This window comes from Salmo trutta, chromosome 23 (genome assembly GCF_901001165.1).
Source record: "Salmo trutta chromosome 23, fSalTru1.1, whole genome shotgun sequence".
NCBI classification, from domain to species: Eukaryota; Metazoa; Chordata; class Actinopteri; order Salmoniformes; family Salmonidae; genus Salmo; species Salmo trutta.
The window spans coordinates 45,605,647-45,630,617 of NC_042979.1; the positions used below are offsets into that span (position 1 = coordinate 45,605,647).

Below are 24,971 nucleotides of genomic sequence, written 5' to 3' on the forward strand. Positions count from 1 at the left end.
TTATTTCACTTGTTTTATTGGTGCCACATGTTGTCAGCAGTACATAGGCAGTCACCAGCACCCCAGAGCAAGAGCCTTTTGGCAATAAACTAAAAAAAAACAGCATGTTGTTTCTGAACAGCAAAGATAAGGTGAATTATGGTAGCTACATCTTCAAACCCTCTTCTTGATTGCATCTGAAATGTCACCCTATTTCCCCCCCCATAGGCCTCTAATAAAAAGTTGTGCACTATGTAGGGTATAGGGCGCCACTTGGGACAGACAATCTTTTAACAAAGCTGTTTATCTTAAAACATATTACTCCATTGGGTAAATTGATTCAGTTACGCATCGTCATTAATGACAGTAGCTTGTAACGTTCATTCTTTGGTTAAACTACTACAGCACACTGTGACGGGACAAAAACCAGGAAAGTTGTGGAAGGGGATATTTAGATTATTAAACGTAATAAAATCTTAGAAACGACCGTTCAGTACTTCAGGTTAACATAGTTCTACAGTCAAACTCTACAGTGACATGTTTTGTGAGGGGTTAAAGACAACATGCTGAGAATTATTATTCTTTTTTTATTTTTTTAGGAAAGGAGGAAGGTAAAAGAAAATAAATATACTGATTGAAACTTAGATTAGTTAGTGTCAAAAACAGAAATAAAATGAAACGACCTTACATTAGAGACATATCATCACAGAGACTCACAGGGAGAAGTAGTAATTTCACCTCTTTTTTGAAGGACAAGATTATTCCTTTATTTATTTAATTATATATATTTTTTTATCATTTTATATTTGTGCTCAACAAATAGTTATGAAATAGCATATTTTTTTGGTGACTTTTTTGGGCTCAATCGATGCCTGGGGTTGGTGGATAAATGCCATGACAGATTGAATACTGAGACTTATTTTCCTTGCAGCTCAAGTAGAGAGGAAGAGAAGGCCTTGGTTTCATCCTCTTCTTCTCTATGAGACACTGACGGGTTGGAGAGGGGGGCAGGGGGAGGTGTGGTCCTCCCGCCTGACCAACAGGACAGGACTCTCCTCTAGAGGCTCCTCCCCCGTTACCGCCGTCCCTTCCGGAGCGACCCCGTTCTCTTCGTTGTAGAGTCGTTTGATCCCCTCGTAGAATTCGTCGACCTCCATCTCCTCCACCTTAATAATAATAATAATAATATTATTATTTATAAGCACATAATAATACAATACATTATTTAATTTCTAATATAATACATTACATTTGTATAGAGCTTTTCATAGTCATCTCAAAGCTCTACTACAAAAACATAACATTAACACAATATGCTTTCATAATCAAGGCAAGTCAAATAGCATACAGTGCATTCGGAAAGTATTCAGACCCCCTCAACTTTTCCACATTTTGTTACGTTACAGCCTTATTCTAAAATGAATTAAATAAAACACATTCCTCAATCTACACACAATACCCCATAATGACATCACAATACCCCATAATGACATCACAATACCCCATAATGATAAAGCAAAAACACGTTTTTAGAAAATGTATTAAAATAAAAACAGAAATACCTTATTTCCATAAGTATTCAGACTGTTTGCTATGAGACTCTAAATTGACCTTAGGTGTATCCTGTTTCCATTGATCATCCTTGATGTTTCTACAACTTGATTGGAGTCCACCTGTGGTAAATTCAATTGATTGGACATGATTTGGAAAGGCACACACCTGTCTATATAAGGTCAGAGCAAAAACCAAGCCATGACATACGATGTGCATGTCAGAGCAAAAACCAAGCTCTGAGGTCGAAGGAATTGTCCGTAGAGCTCCGAGACACGATTGTGTCGAGGCAAAAAGCTGGGGAAGCATTGACAGTCCCCAAGAACACAGTGGCCTCCATCATTCTTAAATGGAAGATGTTTTGAACCACCGAGACTCTTCCTAGAGCTGGACGCCCGGCCAAACTGAGCAATCGGGGGAGATGGGCCTTGGCCTGACAGAGCTCCAGAGTTCCTCTGTGGAGATGGTTGTCCTTCTGGAAGGTTCTCCCATCTCTACAGCACTCCGCCAATCAGGGCTTTATGGTAGAGTGGCCAGACGGATGCCACCACTCAGTATTTTTATTTAACTAGGCCAGTCAGTTAAAAACAAATTCTTATTTATAATGACGGCCTACCCCGGCCAAACCCTAACCCGGACGACGCTGGGCCAATTGTGCGCCGCCCTATGGGACTTCCAATCATGGCCGGTTGTGATACAGCCTGGAATCGAACCAGGGTTTGTAGTGACGCCTCTAGCACTGAGATGCAGTGCCTTAGACCGCTGCGACTTGGGGAGCCCAAAAGGCACCTAAAGACTCTCAGACAATGAGAAACAAGATTCTCTGGTCTAATGAAACCAAGATTGAGCTCTTTGGCCTGAATGTCAAGCGTCACATCTGGCGGAAACCTGGCACCATCCCTATGGTGAAGCATGGTGGTGGCAGCATCATGCTGTGGGGATGTTTTTCAGCGGCAGGGACAGGGAGACTAGTCAGGATCGAGGCAAAGATGAACAGAGCAAAGTACAGAGAGATCCTTGATGAAAACCTGCTCCAGAGTGCTCATGACCTCAGACTGGGGCGAAGGTTCACCTTCCAACAGGACATCGACCCTAAGCACACAGCCAAGACAGCAGGAGTGGCTTCGGGACAAGTCTCCGAATGAACTTGAGTGGCCCAGCCAGAGCCCGGATTTGAACCTGATCAAACATCTCTGGAGAGACCTGAAAATAGCTGTGCAGCAACACTCCCCATCCAACCTGACAGAGCTTGAGAGGATCTGCAGAGAAGAATGGGAGAAACTCTCCAAATACAGGTGTGCCAAGCTTGTAACGTCATACCCAAGAAGACTCAAGGCTGAAATCGCTGCCAAAGGTGCTTCAACAAAGTACTGAGTAAAAGGTCTGAATACTTATGTAAATGTGTTTCATTTTTTTTTGCTTTGTCATTCATTATAGGATATTGTGTGTAGATTAATGAGGGGGAAAAACAATTTAATACATTTTAGAATAAGGCTGTAACGTAACAAAATGTGGAAACGGTCAAGGGGTCGGAATACTTTCCAAATGCACTGTATCTAGGTAGGTGTTAAAAATACTTTACTCCGGTTGATGAAGCAGCCAAGCTCTCACCTTGCGCTTGGCTGAGTGCTTGCAGCGCAGGGAGACTTGGTGGGAGTGGTGGCTGGGTTTAGGTGGTCCATGGACCTGGAGCAGGGTGGTAGAGGAGACCCAAGAGAGGCTCCTGTCCCTAGGGGCCGTGGATGTCGCTGGTGGGTCTGTGTCTGGGGTGGGGAGCCTGGTGTTGGACTCTCTTCCCCGGGTGTAGGGGTCTGGGTCCAGACTGCGGTGCAGGGACTGGTAGATGTACACAGTGTTGGGAGGCAGGGAAGCTTCCTGTGTGGACAGGTGACGTGACACCAGCTCTCGACATCGGATCAGCTGAGAACTGTCAATCTAGGAGTGGGAGATAAACGACAGTCTGGATTATAATTATGTTAATAGCTAGGTTTCCATCCAATTGGCGGCAGATTTTCAGGCAAATATTCTAAAATCCACATTAAAATATGCGCATGTAACCGATGTGAAATGGCTAGCTAGTTAGCGGTGGTGCGCGCTAATAGCGTTTCAATCGGTGACGTCACTCGCTCTGAGACCTGAAGTAGTTGTTCCCCTTGCGCTGCAAGGGCCGCGGCTTTTGTGGCGCGATGGGTAACGATGCTTCGTGGGGTGTCAGTTGTTGATGTGTGCAGAGGGTCCCTGGTTCGAGCCCAGGTTGGGGCGAGGAGAGAGACTGAAGCTATACTGTTACACACATTTCCCATCCATTATCATGTCACCAGAATTCATATTTATTGTAAAGGAGCATTAAACTCATCAAAGTGCACTTTCACCACCCTGTGAAATGTATAACTTATTTCATCTGAAGCCTAATAAACTGCATGGTTTCCCGAGTCCTAGTGGGGAGGACCACACACGCCATATCATTGCGTGACTCCAAGTTTACTTCGATATGATGGTTATTATATCAATATTTGCACATAAGGGCGTTTCCACCGCATAATACATTTTACCGACACAAAAAGATCCCACCATGTCAAAACGAACAACTGATCTGTCTGCATTTATAAAATTGTACCGAAACGTCCTGTTTCCATCACAACTGTTGAAATCTTTTTTTTTTTTTTTTTTTACAGTAATGATTTTACAGTAACGTGGTTAGAGTCAAAATACAGGCTGACTATATTATGCAACTAATGGACGGCAACGGTTCCCAGAGGCATCCTGATAATACCACTGATATTTATTGAATAAGCGTGATTTGAAACGTGGGAGGGACTACAACATCCATGTTATCCCCTGTATTTGTTCTGGGTTTTAGTGAACAGGTTTTTAAAGAGAAAGAGAGATGGGTTATATTCCACAACAGCAGAAAATATTTTTTTGTTATCTCAGAATGTTCTGGCAATTCTCAAACAGGAACTTCATTGGGAGGAAGGATGTTTGAGACATGCTTTTTACATTCGTATCACAAAACCATTTTTGAGAAAATCGTGATGAAAGTGGCAATTTTAAGCCCCTTTAGACTTACTAAGTGTACAAAACATTAGGAACACCTTCCTAATATTGACTTGCACCCCCTTTAGCCCTCAGAACAGCCACAGTTGGTCGGGGCGTGGACTTTACAAGGCTTCAAAAGCGTTCCACAGGGATGCCGACGCCAATGCTTTCCCACAGTTGTGTCAAGCTGGATGGATGTCCATTGGGTGGTGGACCATTCTTGATACACACGGGAAACTTGTGTGTGAAAAACTCAGAAGCGTTGCAGTTCTTGACACACTCAAACCGGTGCGCCTGGCACCTTCTACCATACCCCTGTTCAAAAAGGCACTTAAATATTTTGTCTTGACCATTCACCCTCTGGCACACATACAATTCATGTCTCAAATTGTCTCAAGGCTTAAAAAAATCTTTCTTTAACCCGTCTCCTCCCCTTCATTTACCCTGATTGAAGTGGATTTAACAAGTGACATCAATAAGGGATCATCGCTTTCGTCTGGTTGGTCTGTCGTAGAAAGAGCAGGTGTTCCTAATGTTTGTACACTCAGTGTGTGCGAGCGCGCTTCCTGTAAGACCTTATGATCTGTGATAGTGGAGTCATAATACTCCTTATAGCATGCTCTAACTTATTCAACATAAAACATATTTATATTCATAAAATAACCCTTTTTGATTTAGACAGTTTCATCAAACATCACATTTTCCAGAGCGGGCTCTCTGGTACTTTTAATGATATAACATAAAAATGTACATTATATGTCATGAATTAATCAGACCTCCTTTAGGATTGTACATTCAGCAAACCACCAGCAGAGGGAGTTCCCTTTGAATCCATTTCCCCCATTCACTGTGTTGGTGGGGTTCATTCAAATATATCAGAACTTCAGAATTAGCAGAGAGCCCAATCTGGAAATTGTATTTAATTGTAGAGTATATTGACCAAAACAATATGGTGTAAAAATATGGTGTAAAAAAGTTGAGATATTAATATGTTTAATGTTGAATAAATGAATGTGAAACATTATATTTCAGAATCTAGACATACCCCATATGTTAGAGCACACTATAAGGAGAATAATGAGTCCAATATGTTTTCTGTATCATGTACGGTTCACAGATCACAAGGTATAGCTAGGTGTCATCAGCTAAAATAACCCTAATTTATAAGACCGTTCTTGTTTGATTAAATGGTGGTTGGACCCATCTGTGTGAAGCTAGCCATAACAAGGATTAGCCACAATAGTGGACTTTGCAGTTAGCCTTCAAAATAAAAGTATGTCATTGACAGTGATGCAAAATGAGTACAAATAGTAGAATTATGCCATAATTTAAAAGAGATCATGCTAAACAAAAGACAATGTTAATTTGACAAAAACCTGTTGAAATCACACTGGATGTATTATACTTTAGAATTGCATTGGGGGCATCCTTATTTCACTGAGCCTTCCCTGTAGCTCAGTTGGTAGAGCATGGTGTTTGCAACACCAGGGTTGTGGGTTCGATTCCCACGGGGGGCCAGCACAGGAATTAAAAAAAAAAAAAAATGTATGAAATGTATGCATTCACTACTGTAAGTCGCTCTGGATAAGAGCGTCTGCTAAATGATGTAAATGTAAACTGTACAGCCTTACCTATTGATTGTGGATCAGTGACATGGGGTATCAGTCTACTCAGTGACACCCAGAGAACACAACTGTGAAGAGTTTACGCAAATATTAGCGTTGTAGCTCTTATCGCGGGACTGTGATTAAAATCACCTCCCCAGTCAGCCTATTGTGTGTATTGACATTCATATTGCACTATACAGCCTTACCTAAGGATTGTGGATCAATGACATGGGGTATCAGTCTACTCAGTGACACCCAGAGAACATTAGCATCGTAGCTCTTATTGCAGGACTCAGAAACAACTGTGAATTGAGCCACATTTATTGTCAACCTTTGTGTATTGAACAGTATTCCTCAGGAAAAACAATACTGTGTGGATGTTTTGGAGTCTGATAACTCTGAGGAGGATGTTGGGAAAACATTGATCCCCAATCCTTAGGTTGAGTTGTACAGTGCAATATGAATGTCAATACACACAGTAGGCTGACTGGGGAGGTGATTTCACACAGTCACAGTCCCGCGATAAGAGCTACAACGCTAATATTTGCGTAAACTCTTCACAGTTGTGTTCTGTGGGTGTCAGACTGATACCCCATTTCACTGCTTCACATTCCAACCATGTTTTAACATTATCTAGTCTAAATATGGCATGATTCCACCACAATTATAACCTTCTGCATCGCTTTCAAAGAAGTACTTTTGATTATGAAGGGAAACCGCAAATTCCACTATTGTGCCTAATCCTTATTGTGGCTAGCTTCACAACACATAACCAGGTCCGGTCGAGCATCACTAGCCTGATGAAGCTATCTGGCTGCTTATAATGTTAGCTTAGGGCAACAGGGTTAAGAAGCTGGCTAGCTATTTATTTTCATTTTCAGGATTCCTAAAATCATTGCTAAGAATAATGAAAATGACTGCAGTTTCTACTGGTCATCGTTTTCAGGCTGGTTGTATTGGTACTAGCTAGGTACCAAGCTAAAGCCAACTACCCCAGAAGTTGCGGTCGAACAAATAATACCCTATTACCAACGCGGTATTGTAAACACATCGTTCGTGGCTGGTGAGTGTTTGTTTGCAGACTGTTTGTACAGCTTTGACAGTGATACTGATAGTAGTGGTGGTGCTTGGCTTGCACGGGCAAATTCACAACACACAACATTATATAATACAACTTTGCTATTTAATGCGTCAAATTAAAAGCTAATTTAACGTGTCAAAGAGTGTTATTATTTGAAGTGTATCTTTTTTCACACGCAAAGACCCAAACGGCGTCCCATACTTACAGGAGGCATGTACAGGTCTAAAAAGGGCCTAATATTTCCACTTTCACCATGATAATATAAAAAATGGTTTGTGATACAAATGTAAAAAGCAGTTCAAACTTGTCTACAGGTAGACCAGAGAAACAGACATCCCTCATTGGCAGATGAGTATAATCCCTGATTAGAAGCACCTCATGGGTCGCTCACCTGTGTTCCCTACAAATGTTGTTTTGAATGAAAAAGCTTTGTACATAGACACTGAAGAAGGCTGTAAAGCCAAAATGTCTGAATGCGATCCCAGATGTAGTGAAAAGAAAACAAGTGAAACATTAAAAAGGAAGCTATATGTTTACATCACACCTTTCAACTGAATGAATGGGTATTACGCACCATCCAAACTTCTGGGAGAGCGCGATGGTCCACTTTTGATAAACATCCCTTCCTCCCAATGAAGTTCCAGAACATTCTGAGATAACTATTTTCCACTCCCCTGGTGTGGAATCACCTAGATAGGGAGTGGGTCAGATTGGACTCCACATCGACACCGGTACATGTCTGTGATTTAGGTAGAAGCCCTCACTGCCTATCTGGCCCCTATCTCAACATACTGTACTGCAGGCCTACTTGTGCTTTCTAAGTACCTGTGTTTTCCTGAGCAGGAGGACAGTGAGAGTTTAGTACCTGTGTTTTCCTGAGCAGGTTGATGGTGAGAGCCAGCCAGTCAAGGCAGATATTCTCCAGCTCCAGGGTGACGAGGGCCAGCGCCAGCATGGATCCCCGGGAGAGGGGCTGTAGCAGGGCGCTGTCGGACAGGCAGTAGTGCAGCTGCTGGGTCAACACTGACAGGTGCTGCGACGGGTTACACCCCACCAGACCCAACATGAACCGTGGCTTGCAGGACAGCACCATGGCATGGAACTGAAGGGAAACAACAGCCTGTTAGTTAGCGGGCAAAGCTTTTTCACAAAACTGTTGTACATAGGGCTGTGGCGGCGGCTGTATTACCGCCACACCGGCAGTCATGACCGCAGACAAATTCCACGTGACCGTTGAGTCATGGTAACCTCCTTTTAATCACTCTGGACATGTGTTAGTAGTACCCAGCTTGTTAACAACCATCAGGTCCTAATGGCCTGGGACTCAGGGCTCTATTGTCCCTCCATCAGGTCCTAATGGCCTACTACTCAGGGCTCTATTGTCCCTCCATCAGGTCCTAATGGCCTGGTACTCAGGGCTCTATTGTCCCTCCATCAGGTCCTAATGGCCTGGTACTCAGGGCTCTATTGTCCCGCCATCAGGTCCTAATGGCCTGGTACTCAGGGCTCTATTGTCCCGCCATCAGGTCCTAATGGCCTGGTACTCAGGGCTCTATTGTCCCTCCATCAGGTCCTAATGGCCTGGTACTCAGGGCTCTATTGTCCCTCCATCAGGTCACTATTGGCCTGGTACTCAGGGCTCTATTGTCCCTCCATCAGGTCACTATTGGCCTGGTACTCAGGGCTCTATTGCCCCTCATCAGGTCACTATTGGCCTGGTACTCAGGGCTCTATTGTCCCTCCATCAGGTCCTAATGGCCTGGTACTCAGGGCTCTATTGTCCCGCCATCAGGTCCTAATAGCCTGGTACTCAGGGCTCTATTGTCCCGCCATCAGGTCCTAGTGGCCTGGTACTCAGGGCTCTATTGTCCCTCCATCAGGTCCTAACTGCCTGGTACTCAGGGCTCTATTGTCCCGCCATCAGGTCCTAATGGCCTGGTACTCAGGGCTCTAGTGTCCCTCCATCAGGTCCTAATGGCCTGGTCCTCAGGGCTCTATTGTACCTCTGACATCAATGCAAATTTTATCGAAAATCACGAACACTAGGCCCATCTTACTTTTAAAACTCACGTCACTGTGATGAACAATTTGAACAAAGAAGTTCAACAACACTCATACACATATCAGAGCTTATGCATATTCATAAGCTTATGCATATTCATAAGCGCAAGCCAGAAAAAAAATAAAAAATAATTATGATTGTGCCGTTATACAATACATAGCGTACCGCATATTACACATGGCAGAAAAACATAAAACTAAAAGGATTTAAGATGTTTTTGGTACATAATTGGTCTAGCCTATACTCCAAAATAAAACAAATTTGAGTCATTTCCTTTCAGTGTGGACTGTATTATTATGCATGGACTGTTGGACTGTTTACGCTCCAAAATGTCTAGCCATGAGTCTGGGAGAGAACTTACAGCCTTAGGCAGTTGGTCCATTGATTATGCAGAGCAGTTTACAGTTAACCTACAATTATAGTGCATTTGAATAGCCTAGTAATAGGGAATAGTTTTTATATTTTCATTATTAATTACATGACACCATTACCTTAAGCTATACAGAATATCTTACCAGCAGTTTCAATCTCCTCCTCTCTCTCTCTCTCCTTTATTTTTCGAGCGCGCAGACAGGCTATCAATAGTTTAGTGAAATATGTTTCGTTGCAGAAACATATTACTATCAATGTTCCCAAACAGATTTCACTTGGTTTCCTAAATTAAGCACTGGGTAGCTACAGGAACAGGGTTGGAGAGCCCAGGGCATACAGAGTACTGGGTAGCTACAGGAACAAGGTTGGAGAGACCATGGCATACAGAGTTTGGGGCGGGAATATCAACGTTCACGTAGCGAGAGCATGCTCCTCAAACAGCGGTTGACGCGTACAGTGAAATAAAAGTGTTCTTATATTAATTTATACTATAAAAGTAGGAAAAGGGACCGGTGGGAAAGTGGCCTCCATTTCCTATTCCAGTGCAAACAGATAACATGTGTTTCTTCCCCTCCCTCTGTTCCTGCCCGTTAATAAATGGGCCATTCTGAATCAAAACTCATTTTACATATTAGGTAAGACTAGATTACATTGAGAATAGTTTGATTGATGGGTGAAAATATGATCACTTGCTGAGAACAGTTTGTGCAGCCTGAGGCAAAGAACAGAGATCAAGTTTTTTCTTTCTCCTTTCTCAAATCATCAATAGTCTATAGTCGCATCATGCAGCCCATATATGTTTTGATTTCTAAGACATTCTAAGGATTGTATCATTCACAACTAAAGTTGCAAAATAACTCTAAATCTAGTATATAGAACCTGTTTGAAATTATCTCTTTGCGGTGGTTCTGTCCAGGACACTACTTCAAGCCTCTTGTGGTGGTTCTGTCCAGGACACTACTTCAAGCCTCTTGTGGTGGTTCTGTCCAGGACACTACTTCAAGCCTCTTGTGGTGGTTCTGTCTAGGACACTACTTCAAGCCTCTAGCGGTGGTTCTGTCTAGGACACTACTTCAAGCCTCTAGGGTGGTTCTGTCCAGGACACTACTTCAAGCCTCTAGCGGTGGTTCTGGCTAGGACACTACTTCAAGGCTCTAGCGGTGGTTCTGGCTAGGACACTACTTCAAGGCTCTAGCGATGGTTCTGTCTAGGACAAGACTATGAATGTGGTGACGGAACCCAATACTCACAATGTGTAGAAATTCCAGCGGTGTGGCAGCGTGCAGGTCCCAGTTAAGTTTATCCAGAATGATCCTCTCCATTCTTAGTATCTCTGATGGGGAGCAGCCACATCTGCTGCTGCTGGCCAAGTCACGCAGCAACGGCACACGCTGCACACACAGGACTTTGGGTTAGTTGGATTCAAAACAACAATAGCAAACAAGCAGAAAGGCAGCCCACCAACCACTTCCTCTCTGCCCACCAACCACTTCCTCTCTGCCCACCAACCACTTCCTCTCTACCCACCAACCCTGCCAATTTGACACCAAGAACTCTAATAATTTTATTTAAACTTAATTGTTTGACCTCCTAATGGTACTAATCTTAATAGCACAGAGCCAAACATTTCAGCATTTGGAAAACTATTTTATTTGGCCATTCATAAAACAGTTTTAATAGAGCTGCAAATCAAATTAACAAATAAAGCATTCTGAATCTGAATGGTTATGTATTCACTAAGGAAGGACTGATGGTGTCGTAGGTAATGGTTATGTATTCACTAAGGAAGGACTGATGGTGTCGTAGGTAATGGTTATGTATTCACTAAGGAAGGACTGATGGTGTCGTAGGTAATGGTTATGTATTCACTAAGGAAGGACTGATGGTGTCGTAGGTAATGGTTATGTATTCACTAAGGAAGGACTGATGGTGTCGTAGGTAATGGTTATGTATTCACTAAGGAAGGACTGATGGTGTCGTAGGTAATGGTTATGTATTCACTAAGGAAGGACTGATGGTGTCGTAGGTAATGGTTATGTATTCACTAAGGAAGAACTGATGGTGTCGTAGGTAATGGTTATGTACTCACTAAGGAAGGACTGATGGTGTCGTAGGTAATGGTTATGTATTCACTAAGGAGACTGATGGTGTCATAGGTAATGGTTATGTATTCACTAAGGAGACTGATGGTGTCGTAGGTAATGGTTATGTATTCACTAAAGAAGGACTGATGGTGTCGTAGGTAATGGTTATGTATTCACTAAGGAAGGACTGATGGTGTCGTAGGTAATGGTTATGTATTCACTAAGGAAGGACTGATGGTGTCGTAGGTAATGGTTATGTATTCACTAAGGAAGGACTGATGGTGTCGTAGGTAATGGTTATGTACTCACTAAAGAAGGACTGATGGTGTCGTAGGTAATGGTTATGTACTCACTAAAGAAGGACTGATGGTGTCGTAGGTAATGGTTATGCATTCACTAAGGAAGGATGTGTGGTGTCGTATGTAATCACCTCGTCCTCCTCGCTGGTTTTGGCAGCCAGGAAGTAACAGGCGATGGCGATGCAGCGGAGGTACTTTGGACGGGCCTGAGTAGAGAGAGAGAGAGACTGGGTCAGGAGGACTACGTGATGTCACTAGTACCCACTGTCTAAACTCACTACCCTGGGTTCCAAATGTTCCCTGTTCAGACAACTTGCCAGGTATACACAGAAGGGTAACTAGTTTAGGCCTATCACTTTGGATGGGCCTGAAGAGGAGGAGAACGGAGAGACTGGGTCAGGACTGAAGAGGAGAGAGAACGGAGAGACTGGGTCAGGACTGAAGAGGAGAGAGATAAGGGAGACTAGACATCTACCACCCCACTACCACTATCAGATTAGAGCCATAATGGAGACTAGACATCTACCACCCCACTACCACTATCAGATTAGAGCCATAATGGAGACATCTACCACCCCACTACCACTATCAGATTGGAGACATAATGGAAACTAGACATCTATCACTATCAGATTAGAGCCATAATGGAGACTAGACATCTACCACCCCACTACCACTATCAGATTAGAGCCATAATGGAGACTAGACATCTACCACTATCAGATTAGAGCCATAATGGAGACTAGACATCTACCACCCCACTACCAGATTAGAGCCATAATGGAGACTAGACATCTACCACCCCACTACCTCTCAGATTAGAGCCATAATGGAGACATCTACCACCCCACTACCACTATCAGATTAGAGCCATAATGGAGACTAGACATCTACCACCCCACTACCACTATCAGATTAGAGCCATAATGGAGACATCTACCACCCCACTACCACTATCAGATTGGAGACATAATGGAAACTAGACATCTATCACTATCAGATTAGAGCCATAATGGAGACTAGACATCTACCACCCCACTACCACTATCAGATTAGAGCCATAATGGAGACTAGACATCTACCACTATCAGATGTGGTAGATATAAGGTTAAACGATATATAGTATCGTTTTGACAATATCGTAATATTATTTTTGCACTAGTTGGCTGTGCCTGCACAAAAACGCCAGTATTTTTCCTTCATAGCTTGTTCTACATCTTTTAAAATAGTGAGCCAACTTGTTTCCAGCACTTTTATTTCCATGACGGATCAAAACTCATGGCTCTTGTCTCTTGGCAGCAGACATGTTTTATTTAACCTTAATTTAACTAGGCAAGTCAGTTTAAGAACAAATGATTATTTACAACATATGGTGAGCAATATGTTTGAAACATCGAATCACAATAAAAATCACAATATCAAATCGTATCGGCACCTACGTATCGTGATTAAAAAAAAAAAACGTTGGCACCTTACCTTTATAGTGCCTAAAAACCTGTCCAAAATACTGATGGCTAGGGAGAGGGTCTCTGGATATAGCTTGGTGTCACTGTGGAGGTTAATGAGCCAGCACACAGCCTCATCACGCTGGGCAGGGGAGATGTCTGTATCCTGGGGAACAACAGAAGCAGAAGGGGTCCGTAAAAATCACAGGGCACATCACAGGTCAGTCGCTGAGGAGACATAGCATTAAGTGTCAGTAAACAGTGCTTGAATGACCCTTTCACATTCAGAGAAAAGGAAATAATAAAAAAAAATGTACAATTAGGCTATAGTATCAACGCACAACGTATTAAAACCACTCACTTAAATAACTTACAAAAAGTCAAAATCATAGGCTTGATTAAACTACAGGAACAATATATTAATTTGTGAAAGAACATGAATGTCAATGAAAGAAACAAAACGCTGCTAACATTTCTGTTAAAAGTATGTTGGTCCCTTGACAACAAAGTAAATGAGAACGTTAAAACCATGACAACTGACCTTCTGAACCGACCTGCTTAAGGAGTCTGTATCCTAGCTTCGGTATGCTGGTCTGTGCCTTGCATAATCCCTTAAAGGGATACTTCTGGATTTTGGCCCTTTAGTTACTTCCCCAAAATCAGATTAATTTGTGCATGCCATTTTTATGTCTCCATGTCCTATATGAAGGAAATTAGAGGTAGTTTCGCGAGCCAATGCTAACTAGCGTAGGCACAATGATCGCACGCCTATGTGTATCTGCTACCATGCTAGAAGATACCCATAGTCTTCCAGTCATTGTGGTAGCGCTAGTTAGCAATTGCGGTAGCATTAGTTAGCAATTGCAGTAGCATTAGTTAGCAATTGCGGTAGCGCTAGTTAGCAATTGCGGTAGCATTAGTTAGCAATTGCGGTAGCATTAGTTAGCAATTGCGGTAGCATTAGTTAGCAATTGCGGTAGCATTAGTTAGCAATTGCGGTAGCATTAGTTAGCAATTGCGGTAGCATTAGTTAGCAATTGCGGTAGCGCTAATTAGCAATTGCGGTAGCATTAGTTAGCAATTGCGGTAGCGCTAGTTAGCAATTGCGGTAGCGCTAATTAGCAACTTCCTTCAAACAGCTCGCAGGGATATAAAAATGGTATCCACAAATTAATCTTGACTCTGGGGAAGTAGATAAAGGGCCTCATTGCCAAAATCATAGTTCTTAGTCACACAATCTTACATCTACACTGAAAAAAAATATGAACGCAACATGTAAAGTGTTGGTCCCAAGTTTGATGAGCTGAAATAAACTAATTTTCCATATGCACAGAAAGCTTTTTTTCTCTCAAATTTTGGGCACAAATTTCTTTACATCCCTGTTAGTGAGCATTTCTCCTTTGCCAAGATAATCCATCTACCTGACAGGTGTGGTATATCAAGAAGCTGATTAACAGCATGATCATTACACAGGTGCACCTTGTGCAGGGGACAATAAAAGGCCACTAAAATGTGCAATTTTGTCACAACACACTGCAACAGATCTCAAGTTGAGGGAGCATGCAATTGGCATGCTGACTGCAGGAATGTCTACCAGAACTGTTGCCAGAGAATTGAATGTTAATTTCTACCATAGGCCGCCTCCAACGTTGTTTTAGAGAATTTGGCAGTAAGTCCAACCAGCCTCACAACCGCAGAGCACATGTATGTGAAAATGTCAACGTTGTGAACAGAGTGCCCCATGGTGGTGGTGGGGTTATGCTATTGGCAGGCATAAGCTAAGGACAACAAACACAATTGCATTTTATAGATGGCAATTTGAATGCACAGATACCGAGATCCTGAGGCCCATTGTGAGATCTATTTTTTCTTTAAAGCCATCTTTGACCAACAGATGTATATCTGGATTCCCAGTCATGTGAAATCCATAGATTAGGGCCTCATTAATTTATTTTAATTGACTGACTTCCTCATATGAACTGTAACTATCATTATTATAAAAACATTTTTTTTTAACCTTTATTTAACTAGGCAAGTCAGTTAAGAAGAAATTCTTATTTACAATGACGGCCTAAGATGTTTGGTGCACAATTTCTCAAGTGAAAGAATGTGCATGAAAACGAGTCGTCTCTTGTTGAATGACAACAAACACTTCATTGAAGAATCCCTACTGTTGACCAATCACCGACTAAGAGGCGTAGATTCCGGCTACCAAACTTCGGCTTGCTTCAAATGTTGTGTGCACAAACCTTGCCGAAGACCAAAACGTACAAAAATGTCACAAAATGTTGTCAATATACGACATAAACTGTTTCAGATGGGGAAGCATGAGGACGCCTTTACCTGTAATATGATACTGGTCTAACCAGCACTGCTCTCACTGGAAGTCTTTATCCTCAACAGACATGGTTGTTTCCCAAATGGCACCCTGCTTTAGACCAGAGCCCAAGTGCACTAGGGAAAAAGGATACCAATTGGGACACAAACAAGAATTTGCTTAAAAGTGACCTGAACTAGCCTTGCCCTAAAGCCATCGGGCCATTTCTCACCATTATGTCACCGTGTTAAAGTGACTCTTGCATCATTGTGAAATTAGTAGTCAGCGAGCAAAACAACCAATCTACCAGGACCCCCTGTTATTGTCTTGATATGCTTGGATTGGTGTTACTGCACTCTGTTTTTTGGGACAGGCTGTGCCCGTCACTGCACTCCGTTTTTTGGGACAGGCTGTGCCCGTTACTGTAGAGGCCAGATGAGGAAGGTCAGAGTCCTCTAGGTTGGAAAAAGCTCAATATCAGGCTCTGGTGGCATTGGCAGTAATAGCTTATTTACATTTTAGTCATTTAGCAGACGCTCTTATCCAGAGCGACTTACAGTAGTGAATGCATACATTTCATACATTTTTCCCCCGTACTGGTCCCCCGTGGGAATCGAACCCACAACCCTAGCGTTGCAAACACCATGCTCTACCAACTGAGCCACATCTTAACTGAGGAGGTTTTAGAAACAGACTGTCTGTTCGTTGGACTAATATCTAGGGGAGAAGTGAAAGCATGAACCTCTGCCACAGCAGGTGCTTTAGTCAATGCCCCTTTGCACTTCACAAATGAAAGCAAATGCATTCTCTCCATAACTCTGACCTCAGGTGATATAGATAGCTGTACCAAGGAAATAACAATTTCACCACCTCCATGGTCTAACATTGGCAGCAGTTAGCCTAGCGGTTAGAGGCACGCCAACAAAAATAAAATACATGTATGTGTGCATGTCTTTCGAAGGGATTGGGTTAAAAGTGGAACTCAAATTTCAGTTGGACCTTGGGTGCAATTGACCAACACAGTAATTTTAATGACCTGCTGCTTTCCCTTTCATATTGACAACAGTATGTTATGTGTTGTGGGACTCACCTGACTGCTGGGAGATGGCTTTTTGGGCACGTACACCTTCCACATCAGGGCTTTGAATGCACAGATACCGAGATCCTGAGGCCCATTGTGAGATCTATTTTTTCTTTAAAGCCATCTTTGACCAACAGATGTATATCTGGATTCCCAGTCATGTGAAATCCATAGATTAGGGCCTCATGAATTTATTTTAATTGACTGATTTCCTCATATGAACTGTAACTATCATTATTATATAGATATATATATATATATTTTTTACCTTTATTTAACTAGGCAAGTCAGTTAAGAAGAAATTCTTATTTACAATGACGGCCTAAGATGTTTGGTGCAGAATTTCTCAAGTGAAAGAATGTGCACGAAAACAAGTCGTCTCTTGTTGAATGACAACAAACACTTCATTGAAGAATCCCTACTGTTGACCAATCACCGACTATGAGGCGTAGATTCCGGCTACCAAACTTCGGCTTGCTTCAAATGTTGTGTGCACAAACCTTGCCGAAGACCAAAACGTACAAAAATGTCACAAAATGTTGTCAATATACGACATAAACTGTTTCAGATGGGGAAGCATGAGGACGCCTTTACCTGTAATATGATACTGGTCTAACCAGCACTGCTCTCACTGGAAGACTTTATCCTCAACAGACATGGTTGTTTCCCAAATGGCACCCTGCTTTAGACCAGAGCCCAAGTGCACTAGGGAAAAAGGATACCAATTGGGACACAAACAAGAATTTGCTTTAAAGTGACCTGAACTAGCCTTGCCCTAAAGCCATCGGGCCATTTCTCACCGTGTTAAAGTGACTCTTGCATCATTGTGAAATTAGTAGTCAGCGAGCAAAACAACCAATCTACCAGGACCCCCTGTTATTGTCTTGACATGCTTAGATTGGCGTCACTGCACTCCGTTTTTTGGGACAGGCTTCGCCCGTCACTGCACTCCGTTTTTTGGGACAGGCTTCGCCCGTCACTGCACTCCGTTTTTTGGGGCAGGCTGTGCCCGTCACTGTAGAGGCCAGATGAGGGAGGTCAGAATCCTCTATGTTGGAAAAAGCTCAATATCAGGCTCTGGTGGCATTGGCAGTAATAGCTTATCTTAACTGAGGAGGTTTTAGAAACAGACTGTCTGTTCGTTGGACTAATATCTAGGGGAGAAGTGAAAGCATGAACCTCTGCCACAGCAGGTGCTTTAGTCAATGCCCCTTTACACTTCACAAATGAAAGCAAATGCATTCTCTCCATAACTCTGACCTCAGGTGATATAGATAGCTGTACCAAGGAAATAACAATTTCACCACCTCCATGGTCTAACATTGGCAGCAGTTAGCCTAGCGGTTAGAGGCACGCCAACAAAAATAAAATACATGTATGTGTGCACGTCTTTCGAAGGGATTGGGTTAAAAGTGATAGTCAAATTTCAGTTGGACCTCGGGTGCAATTGACCAATACAGTAATTTTAATGACCTGCTGCTTTCCCTTTCATATTGACAACAGTATGTTATGTGTTGTGGGACTCACCTGACTGCCGGGAGATGGCTTTTTGGGCACGTACACCTTCCACATCAGGGCTTCCCTAGAGGCGGCCTTTTCCAGAAGAAAAGACAGCCTTTGGCTTTCCAAGGGTTCGGCAAACTTCATATTCACCCTTGGATACACCTCCCTCCCCACTGGATACAGCTACCTGTAAAATGGCAGCCAAACACACAGACGAGAACGTGTTTTATCATCAGTCAGTGGAGTAACAGAGTTGGGTCTGGGAGTTCATTATTGACGATTTTAATCTGACAAGAATACTCTCCAGTTTAGTGGAAAAAGGGCTTTTACAAATATGCATTGAGTAAAACAAAACAAACAAGGAGTATCACACACACATTTTACAAGATGTTCATGAATAGTATCACGTGTAGTGAACATTAGTGTGAGCAACAAATGGTGGAATCGGTGGTTCGCCTTTACAATAAAATCACCCCAATTTAAACAGTTTAAAAACATGTATTTTGTCCATATATAGACACCTATGTGTTTTAATAAAATCAACTATATATGTATCGCGTTTGTCTGATGCTTTAAGCGCACCGTTTGATGAAATAAGACACAAATGACTCAAGAGAGATCCAGAGATCAAGATAGCCAGAAGGAAAAAACCTTAACCTGTCCCGACCATCCTCCTCCTGCTGGCTTTTGCAGATTCTGCCGTTACTCTCCTGAAGTTGCCAGTAATAGGTTAGAGGAGTCGGCGGCAACTTTTCTCATGCAGAATGCTAATTTATCTTACCATTTCTACCGATCTGGGTTCCAGTTATTGTTTTCGTGTGTACATTTTTCGTAGAACAGTTTAATTTCATTTCTAATAACGTCTTCGTTCTCAAAATTATTGTCGTGTGGTTAATCAAAATTCTATCTAAATGAAAATGATAAACCTAACAAGTAACTTCTATTGCCAATTATTATTATTTTTAAATATAACCTTTATTTAAACTTGGCAAGTCAGTTAAGAACAAATTCTTATTTACAGTGACGGCCAAACCCGGACGATGCTGGGCCTTATTGTGCGCAGCCCTACCAGACTCTCAAGCACAGCCGGATGTGATACAGCCTGGATTCAAACCCAGGACTGTAGTGACGCCTCTTGCACTGAGATGCAGTGCCTTAGACCGCTGCGCCAATCGGGAGCCCATTACAACTATGTACAAATAGCCTATATAGGCAAACAAAAATATTGCAGCATGCAGGTAGAAAATATTCGGATAAAAACATCCTATAAATCCCATTGGCTAAGCATGACCGGTCTGCAAAGAACTTGAAACATTGTAGCAACTAATAATTTGGGTCTGATCATAAGCAGGCACTAACAAATTTGCAACATTGTATAAAATATTACATTTATGTCATTTAGCAGTCAGAGTTTAAGGGATCAGACTTAAATCAGGTAGGCCTATTTTAATTACATTTCCATTGGATTAGAGCATATACAGTCCCTTTCACACTGAGTGGTTATTAAAAAAGGGAGAGACCAGGAAAGATGTTTATTTTAAAAGAACTACCATCAATGGATGTAAAAAACAGACTTTATTTTCTTGCTGTTTGAGGTGAAGCAAACGTTACCGTTGAAAAGCTCCACAGTTCATTAGTGGTGGTGAGTTAAGTCAATCAGAAATACTATCAGATCCCCAAATGGGAACATTTATATTCCTACAATTGCATGCAGGCAAAGTAGCCTATAGGTCTATTTCTATACATAGATCAGGCGAGCATCCTTACTCAACATTGACAGGAGCGCTCTAAACAAAAGACAAATGACTAAACTGACGAAACTCATAAAACGGAATGAAATAAACCAAAAACGTGTTTCTCACTAGTGTAGCATAGGTTGCGCGCTCTGTAAACAACATGTCCACTCCTGACAATGAGAACGGTAAAAGACTGGAATAATAATGTATTGAATATATTACCGTAACGTAACAAAACAAACATTATAGATTACAATTATAGGAATGAACTACTGGTGATATATGTAATGGCGAATTGAAAGAAACACTAAAACAAAACAAAACGCAAACAATTAAGTTATGAAACAATGAATGTGCACAGATTGGCAGGAGAGAGCACATTCTGGAGAGACACGTGCATTATGCGTCTTAACCACAATCCCTTTCTTCTTGGACTGTGCCGTCCCTGCAGCCTCTGCAATGGATTAGATCACTGAGACGGGTGCAAATAAGACAGGTGTCTGTCTCGTGTGCCACAAAAAAAAGAAGTTTTTTTTTGTTTTTGCTACTGCTCGACCCCCCCCCCCCAAAAAAAATATTGGTTGACCAACATCATAACGACCAAACAATCGTCTAGTCGACTAATTAAGAGTCAGCCCTGCAATACTCACACAGTGGGTCGACTGGTGAGCTTATTGTTGGTAATTTCACAGTGGTTTCTGAGTCCCGCAATAAGCGCTACGACATTACGATTTGTTTAAACTTTTCACGGTTCTGTTCTGGTAGTGTCACTGAGTATGCTGATATACCCTATTTAATAGGCCCAAGATGCATAGGTAAGGCCCTACATTGTGATACAAGTACGCCCCCAATGCAATCCTGAAGTCTATACACCTACAGATCTTTACTTTGTGTCAAATTAACAAATGATTGTATTTTGTTTAAATTTATATAATCACATTTCAACCTTGTTTAGCATCATCCATCTAGTCCAATCGTGGTACGATTCCACAATTTTTCTGTTCGCATCAGTTTCAAAATGGGGGATTTCTATTTTTGATTTTGAAGGCTAACCTCAGATACAACTATTGTTGCTCACGCTAGTGTTCAACACAACACATTGGCAATTGTACCTATACCATTTTTTTTTTTTTTTTAATCGCATATCTGCCAAAATATTTGGCTGTGCGACCTGAATTTATTTTTAGTTGGGAGCACCAATGAGTACGGATCATCATACTGCAGCCTCTGAGTGACATGGAGAATACACAGAGCAGATTCATGATTATCATGCTTGAACCATTAAAACACAAAGATTGTTACCTCATATTTTTCCCCATTGTGCTCAGATTCGCGTGCTTCTACATTTAAAAAACAAAAAACCAAAGGCGCATTCACATGTTCCTTGTAAAACGTTTTGCGTAGAGCACTGCGTTTTGTGAACGTTTGGTCACCTGATTTACTGACACTGCTCACCACCAAATACACTCATTCATTGATCGAGATAAAGTTGGTTTTATATTCACACATTCAGACATGTAGACATTCAGACATTTGCCAAAACCCATTTCAAATTATATATATATATATAAAAAAAGAAAAAATTGATTGTCACAAAAACAAAACTAGATATGATTTATTCTATAAATGTCTAGCATACTTTCACAACCTTTGTTTTGAGGAAAAAAATCCAGTTGACTTGTTAGAAATACAGAAAATGCCATTTAAAGCGGTTTAAATCAATATCTAATTCACCATTTGTCACAGAAACATCAAACGAGGTAGGATTTATTCTATAAATGTTTAGCATACTTCTACAACCTTTGTTTTGTGGAAAAATTCCAGTTTTGACTTGATAGAAATACAAAACATCTATAAAATGCCATTTAAAGCTATATAAAAATCAATAACGTTTTCACTGATTGTCTCAGAAAAAAAATGAAAATATGCATTTACTTGCAATAACTTTAACATTTACATTTTAGTAATTTAGCAGACGCTCTTATCCAGAGCGACTTACAGTAGTGAATGCATACATTTTATTTTTTTTGTACTGGGCCCCCATGGGAATCGAACCCACAACCCTGGCGTTGCACACACCAACTGAGCCACAGGGAAGGCAAGAAGAAGAAAGAAATGTTAATTTCAAGTGCAATTTGTTGTATATTAAGGTAGACAGTGTTTACATAAAGTTGTACAATGTTTACAATCTTAAATTATACCAAATCAATGTTTGCATTTTTTTGTGCAACAGTTCCACATTTTAAAGCAGTTACAAGGCACACCAGTCCTTTATTTATACGTCTCTAATTTAACAGCAGAGAGGCCCCCTTCCACAACCCTGACAGAAGCACACATAAACTGAGGTGTTAATCATCGTTGAGTATTCAGGCAATATAAATTGTATAGTAATAAAAAGGCGTACATTTGCAAAAAACGTATGTGTTGATAAAAAAAAGCTATCACACATCAATGTTGTAATATCAAACATTACAATAACGGCAGTCTTTAATTCAAATCAGTTTAATCGTCACTTGTGCCAGATACAACGCGTGTACCTATTACAGCGAATTTCTCTCATAGTACACATCTCTCATCAAATAGAGTAACGATAGAGCATTAGAGCAAGGATAACCCTGATTTAAAAAAAAAAAAAGTTAAGACAAAGTTTCATACTTCTAAATGTCTTGAAGGATGAAACTACGTGAGTTTTCATAGCCTACCTGTTATATTACACAAAGACAAACCTAGTTGGTCAGACGACCATTTTTCTCTGGACGATGCAAAGCCCACATTGAGCAGTCTTGCTTCACATTGAAGACTGAAAAAAAAAAAAACACACCAAAAAAACAACCACATTTTTATGCATTGTTGACACATTTAAAGACGCTTTCTGGAACACGTAGTTCTAAAGGTTATGCTTCAAAAGATCAAATCTGTCCCTCACAGTTGCATACTACATTATTCTTTCCCATTTATTTTACCTTTATTTAACCAGGCAAGTCAGGTAAGAACAAATTCTTATTTTCAATGACAGCCTAGGAACAGTGGGTTAGCTGCCTTGTTCAGGTGCAGAATGACAGATTTTTACCTCGTCTGCTTGGGGATTCGATCTTGCAACCTTTCGGTTACTAGTCCAACGCTCTAACCACTAGGCTACCTGCCGCCAAAGCACTGTCTGTGCTTTGCCCCTTTCCCACAACCTGGTTTTCCACCCTCTGGCATCCTTCCATACCCATGTATCTCCACTGTGAAATGTCCATGCTGATCCTCTTGGTTCTCTTGATATATCCACGGGTCTTCTTTGTTAGTCAAGCCTGATCCCTTCATCAAGTAGTTTTTTCCTGTAATCTAATTTAATATATAAAAGACTCCTTATAACTTTGACCACACACCCTCTAGATGGACTACATGCCCTCTATCAAATCAAAACTGGAATTTTTCATCAAAACAAAAGGTTGTAAAAGTATGCTTGACATTTATAGAATAAATCATACCTAGTTTGATGTTTCTGTGACAGTGAATTAGTTATTGATTTAAAATTGAAATTGCATTTCAAAGAATTTATACATTTCCATCAAATCAAAACTGAATTTTTATTCAAAACAGGTTGTAAAAGTATGCTAGACATTTATAGATTAAACCATATCTATTATGTTTCTGTAACAATCAATGAATTAGTTATTGATTTTTACCATTTAAAAAAAAATGGATTTCAGCGAATGTCTGATGAATGTCTGAATATCAAACCAACTTAACATTGGTCATTCATTGTCCCAACTAGTGAAACACTCGTCTTTAGTGACAACAGTGATGAGAAATTAGCAAACCAGAAGGGTTAGTTAGTTTATTAGTTATATAGAAAGATATACATATCTAGCAATCTTTCACCCGTATAGTAAGACGTATGACCATCTAGGCTAATATTACGGTTTGCAACATAAAACTAACGTTAGCTAGTTATGCTAACGTTTGTAAGAGAGTTACAGTAACTGACCTACTGGCTAGTTAGCAAGCTACCGACCTAACGACAACAGAAACAAACACTAACCGATTGTAAACGTTAGCTAGCTAATAAAGTAACATTTCATTAATAGGCAACGTCCATTATCCAATATATCGTTTTCATGAATACATGAAGTTACGGCTAGAAAGAGCTAGCTATTTTACATATATATAACTACGTTATGCTAGTTAGCTAGCTATGATTAGCTTACCTCCCCTGCAAAGCTGTGGGAATCACAGTTTGACTTGGAAATCATCCGGTCCATTAAATTGAGGTAAAACAAAAGGAGGTACATAGGGTCTGGAGTTACTCCATCTTCGATTCCATGTTGTGTTTTATTTTGGGGAGAAATGGGGGTCTTTCAAATGAAATGTATATATATAAAAAAAAATGAACGGAATAGACATAGGTCTACACATCCGAAGAGGGCTGTGGACTCTTGAGAAAGAGGAATCGCCCCCTCCGCTCACTAGTCTGCGTCTTCCTCTTCTTCGATGAGGTTAAACGGCGGTTGGCATCCAATAAATGTTGCATTACCGCCACCTACTAGACTGGACTTGATTGAAAAGCTAAATAAATAAAACAAATACCCTACACTCACACAAAATACATACATACATACATACATACATACATACATACATACATACATACATACATACATACATACATACATTACATACATTACATACATACATACATACTCCAGTATTTAAATCAATTTAGTCCTACTTCAGGCCAACAGCCTGAAAGGATGCAAAACCACCACTTAACACACCCTGTAATGCTTCTTACATCAAGTCTCACACACCCAAATTCCTCTCTTCAGC

General features: G+C 41.1%; 1 protein-coding gene across 3 annotated transcripts; it reads right to left on the minus strand.

Moving 5' to 3' along the window:
* On the minus strand, positions 1–24,646 carry LOC115160146 (cyclin-I). 3 transcript variants are annotated; one of them, XM_029710505.1, is made up of 8 exons: positions 24,353–24,646; positions 18,445–18,607; positions 13,551–13,685; positions 12,206–12,280; positions 10,942–11,082; positions 8,123–8,359; positions 3,142–3,465; positions 1–1,145 (listed from the first exon to the last, which is right to left on the minus strand). In XM_029710505.1, exons 2-8 carry the CDS (start codon positions 18,562–18,564, stop codon positions 957–959), a joined length of 1,221 nt encoding a protein of 406 aa, XP_029566365.1. In that variant the 5' UTR covers positions 18,565–18,607; positions 24,353–24,646; the 3' UTR covers positions 1–956. The 3 variants fall into 3 exon arrangements, with proteins under 3 accessions (XP_029566365.1, XP_029566366.1, XP_029566368.1); XM_029710506.1 differs by having other exon boundaries at positions 3,113–3,465; XM_029710508.1 differs by lacking the exons at positions 18,445–18,607; positions 24,353–24,646 and adding an exon at positions 16,927–16,986.
* Positions 24,647–24,971: the final 325 nt, after the last annotated feature.